General features: G+C 37.6%; 1 protein-coding gene across 2 annotated transcripts; it reads right to left on the reverse strand.

The window, feature by feature from the left end:
• trim8b (tripartite motif containing 8b) lies at nucleotides 1-10,187 on the reverse strand. Of its 2 annotated transcripts, XM_083557279.1 has the most exons (7): nucleotides 9,555-10,147; nucleotides 8,106-8,597; nucleotides 3,357-3,452; nucleotides 2,877-3,110; nucleotides 2,370-2,401; nucleotides 2,166-2,281; nucleotides 1-2,040 (listed from the first exon to the last, which is right to left on the reverse strand). In XM_083557279.1, exons 2-7 carry the CDS (start codon nucleotides 8,532-8,534, stop codon nucleotides 1,403-1,405), a joined length of 1,545 nt encoding a protein of 514 aa, XP_083413405.1. In that variant the 5' UTR covers nucleotides 8,535-8,597; nucleotides 9,555-10,147; the 3' UTR covers nucleotides 1-1,402. The 2 variants fall into 2 exon arrangements, with proteins under 2 accessions (XP_083413405.1, XP_083413404.1); XM_083557278.1 differs by having other exon boundaries at nucleotides 8,106-10,187.
• Between the last annotated feature and the right edge of the window lie 108 nt (nucleotides 10,188-10,295).

The raw sequence follows: 10,295 nt of genomic DNA on the forward strand, positions 1-10,295 counted from the left end.
TTGAAATTACTATTTTTTTATTTATATAAAAAACCCAAACAGTTACCCAGTTACAACTCTGTTTTAGTTTGACAAAATATTTACAAAAAAGAAAAACCCACACATTTCATAACCAGTTTCTTGCTTTGATCTATAGAGATTCATTAGTCAGTGCTTGTCATTACTGAATATTATTTATTAACAAAAAAGAACCTTCCCTGTTTCAAGTCATTTAAAATTTCTTGCAGTTTTATTATTTTACTACAAGTGCTCAAAAACTTGATCCCACATGCAATCAATAACAGACAGGAAGCCAGATATTCTTTGATTGCTGCCATTAATGACATGAATCAGGAGAAAGAAGAACTGCATTACTAATAAGTGGAGAGGAATGTACTTCCAGATTTCCTTCAAATTTTGGGGGGAAATCAGGTCCAAATAGCTCTGCATGAATTAGGTTAACAGTAATAGAACGTAAAACCCAATGCATCCTGTTTTCACAAAGTTACAAAGGTATTTTTTGTGTAGCAGCACTGTCTGTGTGCTGGGCATTCATGTTGGGCAGCTGCTCTAAGCATGGACATTTAGTCACAGCTACACCAAGAAATCACATGCCAACAGGGCATTTCCATCAAGATACTCTCTATAGGGAAGTACACACAAATAAAAAAAAAACAGAACAATGAAAAAATTGCATCATTAAATTTTCCTTTCTTTTTTCCCTCTAAAAATACAAAATTACCTGTTAAATATACAAGTAACCCAAACTTATACAAATAAGTATACCTCTCTCTTATGGGAAAAAACCCCCCCAAAAAAAAAAAAAAACACCCTGAAGACTGTTCATCTTCTGCTAAATGAAAACAAACATAGATGATTGGAAAAATTTGAAAATATCTTGCTTATACAACAATTTCTTACTGATTAAATAAAAAAAAAAAAATAAAAAATAATACTACTTATGTGAAATAAGTAGTCAAATAAAATATAGTGGGTTATAATAGTGTGAATGGTAAGAATCACTTTTCTTTCTAACAGTATATTTCATTAAGAGCTGACTGTTGATTTGGATACAGTAAACAATTGTTTTAAAATGATTAGGAACTTGCACAAAAGTGCAGCATTACTGAAGATAAACAGATGACTATTATTCTTTGTCCATTCCGAAAAATGGTTAGTATTATTCTGTTGTAAGTAGCAACGCATGTTAAAGGGAACATCATCGGTTCCTACGTGCAAAGTTATGCTTCAATTTGTAACATTTATTGTTTTAAAGGACTTAGACAGTGGACCAAAATGAAATAAAAATTACTGATCCAAGTTATGTACAAAAAAAAATAAAAATTACTTCCCACTCCTTAAAGTTCCCACAGCTTAAAAACCTAGCCAATCTTGTGACTGACAGCAGTCACTTGAACTGGGGTTAACTAGTGACATAATGCTTGCTGGAAGACTGACTGTAGAGGCCGTAGAAGTCAGGATGCCTGTGTGGCTGTGAGGCATCTATCCAGTCCCGCATAGACAGACTCTGGAGAGACTGAGACATTGCAGGTGTGGAGGGAAGGGGCTGATGGGAATACTCCTGTGAGCTCACTGGCCAGGGGAAGGAGCTGGATCTAGGGTATGGTGGATGCCCTCTAGGGTTGGACACTGAGGGCACACCCGAGCAGTAGCAGTTATCCACTGTGCACATTAGAATTTTGCGTCCTCCGTATTGAGCCAGCTGTGAGGTGCTGCTGTTTGGATAATGAGAATGAGGAAATACAGAACCAGAGTGATGCATGGACTGAGAGGAGGTGGCAGCACTGCTGTTTCCAGAGTTGCAAGGTCCCAGAGCATGCTGGGAGGACTGGCCCTCACTAGTGGAGGAACCTGGAGCTGGAGTAAGACTCAGACATGGCTGTTTAGCAGTGGGTACAGAGGAAGAGGAAGACTCCATAAAACTAGACCCAGCCTTACTGCTGCCCCCAGCTTCAGAGAAAGCCACTGAGTGCCTACGCTTCTCTGCACACAGATAGGCTGGAATAGTCTGGAAGAAGTTTGCAGGAGCACTAAAAGGAGCTAAGACACAAGAAAAGAAAAAAGGAAGTGGTATTAAAAGAGAACACATCTAATTATAATCTAATAAAAACAAAACAGCTAAAAATGTATACATTAGACAAATACAGAAATTATTTTATAACTACCTTCAAGAATTTTGCACAGGTTTTTCTCCCTCTTTGTGATTTCAGAAAGAAACAGCTTCGAATTGAGGCTGCCCACTTTGTAAGAGGGTAGGGTATTGCCAATATATGACTGAGACCTAAAACAAACAGTGTGTCAGACTCATATGTACTTGCACTGTCAAGACTTTATGACAAAGATATGATATGCAAGAAATGCAGACTTACCTGTCCATTAAGATTTTTACAGATTTTGTATTCTAAAATGAAAAAAAGCACAGCAAAACATGTTAATGCTCACATTCCAGTTCTCAAAAAGCTCCCAGAAAAACGTTTGGTTTTTTGGGGGAAACCAGGATTTGAACATGACTGAGTTTAGTGACGATAATTAGGGAACTGCGGTGAGATGGCATAAAGTCCAATGACATCAGAGTGTCATTGTGTAAAAGTCACACAGTTCTGAGGCATTTCTAGAGGAAGTAGGTTATCTATTAGTTAACTATAAACACCAATATGGCTGTGTAGCTCAGAAACAATAAGATGGTAGGTCTACAATTTCCAAAGTTTGCAAAAACCTTAAAAAATTAAGTGCCACAGAAATGAAACATATAATGGCGAACTACTGATTACTGTAAACTTACTATTAATGCAGTCTGTTTTATGTTAATTTGATGTCACTTAGGTTATTATTGGCTATATAAAAAAGCATAGGTAACCAAGAATCAATGTTCTCACCCTCATAAATTTGATGTCCTCTGCCTTATCGGAAACCATCTGAATGGAGCTAAGAAGTTTCTTGGCCTCCTGGCGTTTCTGGTTGAGCTGCAAAACCTGGGTAGAGTTCTCCTGACAGAATTTGGTGTGAGCCTGATCCAGCACCTCCAGTGTCTTTCCCAAGTCTTCTTCTAGCAGCTGCTGCATCTTCTGATACTGCAGCTGTACCTCCTCTTTTAGATGCTGCACCTTTTCCTGGAATATTCAGTCCAATATCAGAAATCATCAATAACAATTATTAATGATTATTAATCAATTAACACAACATCTGGCTGTTGACTAACATGGCAACATGGTGTTCATTAGAAAATTAACCAAAAAGGTAAACTAAATTATCTGTCAGATTCACAGAGATTACACACATGGCTTATTGGCTAAACAAAGCATACAGCATATGTTGGAAAGTATAACGTTTGTACAAGGGTGATGAAACAAACATACCTCTACAAGACACTTGTCAGACTCTAGTTTGTAGAGCTGCTCTTCTATATCTTGAACTCTGTCTTCGATCCGGTCCTGCTGCTTCATCAACGTTTGCTATGGAAGCAGAACGAGAACAATACAGTCACACTTAAACATTAAATAACAAACCACCTTAAAATAACTGCTCTTGCAACTAAACTAATCTCATGAGACCATTAAAGCAAGGACAAACTGAAAATCTGGAATTTTATATGCTTTAGCATTTCTTGTGTATGAGCCAGACAATGCTATGATGCTTAGTAAGGACATTTTGTTTCCATGGTGAGAACAATGCTTATCTAAAAACAGGAATGAAATGATCATGTCATAAAAGACATGTTACAAAGCAAAATCATCTGAACCGATCCATTCTTAAATGGATTCAAATTAAATTCAATCTCTACATTCTAATATACATCTCTAAATAATACAAACAGAAAAGTCATATTAAAAGAGATTTAGTTTGGAAGGGGGTCAAACCCAATCAGCACATGATAGAAGTAGAATCGTAATAATTGTCCTGTTAATATTAAATTCCATACAAAATCTGAAACAATAACAAATGGGCCTTTAACACTTGAACAAATGTCAGTGATAACAACAATAAAACACTAAATTGGTGTAAATTAAAAGCATGATGCAAGAGAGCCCCTAAAGAGGAGGTGGAAGTGCTGTCATGGCAACAAATGTTTTTTTTTTTTTTTTTTTTTTTACTTTAGCGGCTTTGTTATTTTTCTGTGTATTCAGCAGGTGAATATGAAGCAGGGGGAAGAGAACTATAGAAAGCAAAGAGGACAGGAAAGAAACAGAAGAAACACATTTATTTCACACTATCATCCCCCATTTTGTCTTTGTCGGCCTGCATGTCAGAGACAAATAGCTGTGACCCTTGCTGTGTGCATACTGGAGCAAAGCTCTGTAATGAATGCAAGCTGGCTGGCAGATAAAAATGCTTGCATCCAGCACAATCCTAGAACCACACCACATAGTTGATGCTTTAAAGCTTCTGAACCAGACCAGTGTCTAGTTCACATGACACCATGAAGCTTTACTGTAACACCCCCATTTTCTCTCATTTTTATTTTTTTTTAAACCCCGGATTTTGCTCTAGCAATTTCTCAAAGCAGTACCCCCATAGATACACACATCAGTAATCATTCAACTCTGCCTTACAACTGTGCAGACACTCAGACACAGCCAAATGCACTCACTGACCCAACAACAAAATGCATGGATTTTGAATCCCAATAACAGGCCACATCATGTACCAGACATGATCTCTGCATCTTGTCAAATTTGAATGATATTGGATCTGGGTGTATCCAGCCACAAACTAAATAAGACAAACAGTATAGGTAATTGAATGCCCATAACCATCTCAGCAGCCTATAAATCATACAAACACATCAAACTGCACAAAATAAAAATATAAAAAAAAAATTATTGTGTGCGTGCATATATATATATATATATATATATATATATATATATATATATATATATATATATATATATATATATATATATTTTACACACACACACACACACAATATAGCTAGGATGTGACATATTCCAATAGCATTCAGAATTATATTTGTTAATAATTGACTTTCAAAGTGTAAAGCAGATGGAATTAAATGTAACCTTACAAAATTTAAAGAAATATGAGCACAAACAATCATGATAGGTTCTGAAGTGATAGGAATCAAATTTCTAATCTGACCACTACTGATAAATGCCTCTGCCCTCAGTGCACAATATACTATATCAGTCATTGTCAATCAATCTATACGAATGCCATACTCAAGAGATATGGGCTGAATTTGAACTTGAGTTCAAAAGGTATACCAAAATCCAGCAGATAAAGTTCTCTGTATTCAGAGTTTGCTTATGTTGGTACTTACATTGATTTTAAATGCAGCCCATTCAAAATTCCACATCTCTGAAATGGGTTTTCACAACAGCATCTAGCTATTTGGTGTAAAAATATCTTCAAATAAAAATTGAGCAGGAGTCTAGTAAATTGCTAATAAATTGTTGCACAAACATCCCTAATTGAGCTTATGCATATTTGTTGAACAAATAAAACAAACAATGTTTTATTTAATATGATGTACTATCTTATGAAAAAAAAAAATAAATAGTAAAAAAAAAAAAAGCTGACCATGTAAATATAGTTCATCTAGTTAATACATAAAACTGTGGTCCTTGAGATAGACAGTGGCTATGATTAAGCTGTCTTTTCCTGAAAAAAAAATAAAAAAAAATAATAATAATCTTTCAATGGATTTACAGGAATAATGCACCTAAATGTCATATTTATGTATGCTCTTAAATCATGTAAAATTAAAAGAAATTTTAAAAATCAAAAATTTTTTTAATTTACAGCCTAAAACATGAAATTTGGGGTGACGGATAATGAGACAGTGATGCCGGACTCCTCACCTAACCCTGATACTGCTAAAAAAAAACTGATGCACCTCCAAGGTCAAACTCCACCCTGCATATACAAATCCCACACAACTGCCAAGTAGCGTGTGAGACTAACATTTATGGTCCGAACACTAACCTGTACAATTTTGTTTGTGCTAACTAATCACTTTGTGTGTGTAATTCAACTCTGAGCATGACTGCTTAGTGAACAAGCAAACGGTTTATGCAGTCTTACTAGAAGATAAGTTTTATTAAAATAATGGTTAAATGCACAGTGAAGTAGATTAATTCTAACAACTTTAAAAGCTTCAAGAAATAACAGTGTAACAGAGCTAATACTGTATCTCTCATTGGGTTGATATGATCGTTTAGAATTAACATGGTCTGTCTGGCTACAAATATGGCATTATGATGATCATCATGATCTTTACGATGCCAAATAGACTGGGGACTGGTAAGGGACCTGTTTTTTTACAATATAAAACACTTTTAAAAATAAATATCTAATTACTATAATAAGTAACACATGCACATACATTATTGATTTAATCTACAAGGTAGCTGGAATTAATAGTTATCCATAAAACACACATTCATGTTCACCAAACAATAATGCAAGAATGAGTCAAATATATGACCTAATTGTAGTGACTGATGAGTTCAGGCTGCTGGCAGAAGCCTATAGGGGGAACCTAATATTGCACAGTGGTATTGCTATCCCTTTCTCTAGGGGGAGTGGGGGTAGGGCTCTTAGAATTACTGACAGCATCAAGGTCAGGGTGAACAGAGCAGGCACATCCATACCATCAGTTCAGGTACAGCTGGTCTTCCTGCCTTTTCGGCCCTAGCAGAGTGATTAGCAGTCCATTAAAGCTAATAGCTTGCCTGTACCCGAACAGAAATGCAGATATGCACATGCAACTGTAAATCTAAATTTCAACTGGGATTTTAATCAGAATATATTAATCTTATTTAAAAAGACTATAGCAAGCATAACAATGCACTACAGTACATTCATAATACTAGTTTCTCTTATAAAGGGCTCAAGCAAAACAGGATTTTCAAAAACAAAAAAGTCCATTATCTTCATTCACATAGGTTGATCCATTAAATGACCAACCCACCGACAACCACATCCAGAATTAATTGAAACCAGAACAGACATTAAACTGATAAATCATGGTTAATTATATAAACACAAAATTTCGACAAATTCTAACACATAGAAAAGCAATAACTGTCAAAAGTAAATAAGATTCAAATGAGTTTTTGTTTTCCATTTCTTTTTTGTGCCAAAAGAAAAAATAAGGCTCCTCATTTAATCCTTTGGTTGCAACCCACCACCCCCCTCTCTGCCCCAAATGCCAAGCGAGGATGCACCTGGCCCGGAGAGATAAGGCCAGAGGAGAACTCTGGGAGTGTTTCACAATTCAGCCCAACTGGAAATCACTCATATGAAAGCAAAAAGGGAGAGAAGGAATGAAGAACCAGCCCTGGAACATTGATAAAACTCTACCCAGATAGATGGGTCAAGAAGTAAGGCTCTGAAATGGCCTAATAAAACTTGATGGGTATTAAGAAAAAATTATAAATAAATAAACTGACAGGTACGCCTACTGGCAGCCATTCTGGATATTAGTGTTGCCTTGTTTCACAAGCTTAAAATCTAATGTACTTTTATTTTGGAAGGGAAATACATAAAAAAAAAAATGTTCATTTTATTTTAGTAAGCATTTAGTAACTCAGTAAACAATTAAAACCAATTAGTCCTACAATCTGATCAAAAGTGGTTACCATCTGAAAATGTAAATTCTGTGTGTTTTAAATAAATACAAATATATTTACACAAAAAAAAAAAAAACTGATCATTTGTCTCGAGGATTTCACCATGTTTTTACAGTGGCATAGAGTTTAGAAGGGTTCATATTCAATAATATGAATAAACTTACATTTATGCCACACCCATTTCAGGTTTAAGGACAGAGATTCAGAGCCTTTACATACATACAGAAACAGATATAACATCGAGTTACACTCCTAAAATATCATGCATTTCTAACTGGCTATTCACTAAAGGCACACATGTTGGTATGAACAAGGCCACAAGTGACAAACCAAACCAAGTCACTAGTGACAAACCAAAACAAAACCTAACAACCAAAATTTTTTATTTATTAATAGGTATAAACAAAACCCAAACAAAACAGGGTTAGTAGTGACAAACCTAACCAAACCAAAAACTAACAACCAAGATTTATAGCTTTTTTCAGTGTTAGTTAGTGTTTGGGCGCTTACCCGGATGTCATTGCGCCGCAGCTCTACATCACAGACGGCGTGTCCATGGTGTGGCGCACATCTGGCCACGCAGCAGTAGTGGCACACAGCAGCGTGTTCAGCCTCGCAGTGGTACAGGCGGTACTCGTGATGCAGCGGACAACTCCATGCCCGAGCCTCGGCCGCCTCCACTAGCAGGTGCCCGGCGTTGGACGAGGGCTGCTGCAGGTGCGTCTGCACGTGTGACTGGCAGCATGGCGCCTTGCACCTAAGACATACTTTCTGAGCAGGCATTGGTGGCCCGCGGCGACACAGGATACAGTGCAGCACAGTTGGAGCTTTCTCTATGTTCAGCGCATTGAACTTTTCCACGATGTTGGACAGCTTGTGGTTTTTCTCCAGAGCTGGTTTCTGGCTGTAGGCGTTGTTGCATTCCGGGCACCGGACCATGGCCGCATCCTTGGCCCAGGCTTCGTTTATACACACGCGGCAAAAGTTGTGCTTGCATGGCAGCTGAACCGGTTCCGAAAACACATGCAGACAGATCGGACATATAAGCTCTTCTTCAAGACAGTTCTTCCAGGTTTCAGCCATTTCGGCTCGAGCTCGTCTCAAGATTCAAGTTATTAACGTGTGAAAGGCTGAGAACTTTTTTGAAGATGCACAGTTCACGACTGCTATAAACCCATACAGACAAAACCTGCCCCTGCTTCATCTACTGAATAATGATAACCAAGGGGATCTTAAGGCCTACTTTCACAGGCATTGAGGTTTCTGTAGAAGGAACACGGAACAACAGCAGTGCTTGAAATCATAAAGTAAACTTGATGCCACATTATAATCACCCTAGATTTACTAATCCGTGTATGTTATGGACGCCAAGGTTGTTCCTTATGTTCAAGTGCACTTACCTACATCTCATTATCACTCAGTCTTTCTTTTTTGTCACAGTGACTCTTGAATCATGTGGGACGATAATGAACAGACTAATCTGCTGACACATCTGAATGATATGCTTTGGCAGTTCCTCCCTTTAGTAGGTGAATGTACGGTTATGGGCCTTTCCGGCGCACTGTTAAGACTTTGGAGTTGTTACGCACAGATTTTTATAACCCCAACATTAACTATTGGCCTCAATAGAGTTCAATTGATTAAAGTCGGATAGGATCCTAACAACAGATCAAAATAAGATCAGTAAAATATATACTAATGCCGGGTAGTGCTACTGTCCTTCATATTAAAGCTACAGTGCGTCATTCTTGTGCAATCTAGTTTCACCAGTACAAATCTATGGCCTAGGTTACTTTCATTTTAATGAAAAAATGAACGTGTTAGAGGATCTATTTTAGCTTTAGTTTCTGAAAACTAACTGAGAACACACTATTGGTCTGGGGTCTGAAAACAGGATTTTGACGCTTCCCGTCGCCTTTCTTGCCGAAACGGCCTACAAAAAAAGGTTTAAAGGCTTACCAACCAATCTGCTGTAGGTGGACTAAATGGAAAGATCTGCCATATCCAGCTAGCGAGTGTTCTCAAGAGCTAAAACATTAACCTATTTTGATCCGAGATCCTCACTGCCGGGAGACCAAACCGAGTTTCCTTTTTTTTTTTATTTGTATCCGGTCGAAGCGAATAATAAGTACAATGTGTCCAGTTCCGAAATACAACTAAAATCCTCGGTGCGATCCTTTACATTGTAAATGGAACCGCGCCGTGCTAGTCTCGTTATTCACTCCTGTCATCTGCCATCTTGCGTTCCTCTTTAAAAATGAAAAAAGAAAAGAAAAACGTCCCTGGCTAAAAGCAGCCTCTTGCCTTTACTGTCCACAAGGCGTCAAACGGGTAATGTTAACACTGCACATTTCCTCCAATCTGTCCTCGCTGTAAATTCCTTCGTGGATCGCTTTCCTCTATCTCACCATGGTCTAATTTATGATTTCCCCCGTATCTATTTAGACGGACTTTGATGAGGGAAGGAACGCAGAAACAGAACTGAGTTTCAACACACCTCGCTTCTCGCTCTTGCGCGCGCACACACTCTCTCAGAGTTCCCTCCTCCCAACAATAAAGCACTCCGACAGTCACGTGATCTGTCACCGCGCTGATACATAAAGAGGCGGGGCTTAAACAGGAAGAACCTTTTATTATTATTATTATTATTTTATTTATTTAAAGGGCCAAACAGTAAAATGAAGCAGTGGCCACTCAGAA

This window comes from Silurus aristotelis (genome assembly GCF_946808225.1).
Source record: "Silurus aristotelis genome assembly, chromosome: 12".
Classification (NCBI taxonomy): domain Eukaryota; kingdom Metazoa; phylum Chordata; class Actinopteri; order Siluriformes; family Siluridae; genus Silurus; species Silurus aristotelis.

Excerpts from the sequence above, each read along its gene's own strand:
- trim8b (XM_083557278.1), bottom strand. The coding sequence starts at position 8,678 with ATGGCTGAAACCTGGAAGAACTGTCTTGAAGAAGAGCTTATATGTCCG. Across the intron at positions 3,453-8,105 it reads TGCGGCGCAATGACATCCGG|CAAACGTTGATGAAGCAGCA; the intron begins GTAAGCGCCCAA and ends CTGCTTCCATAG. Across the intron at positions 3,111-3,356 it reads CTGACAAGTGTCTTGTAGAG|GAAAAGGTGCAGCATCTAAA; the intron begins GTATGTTTGTTT and ends TGAATATTCCAG.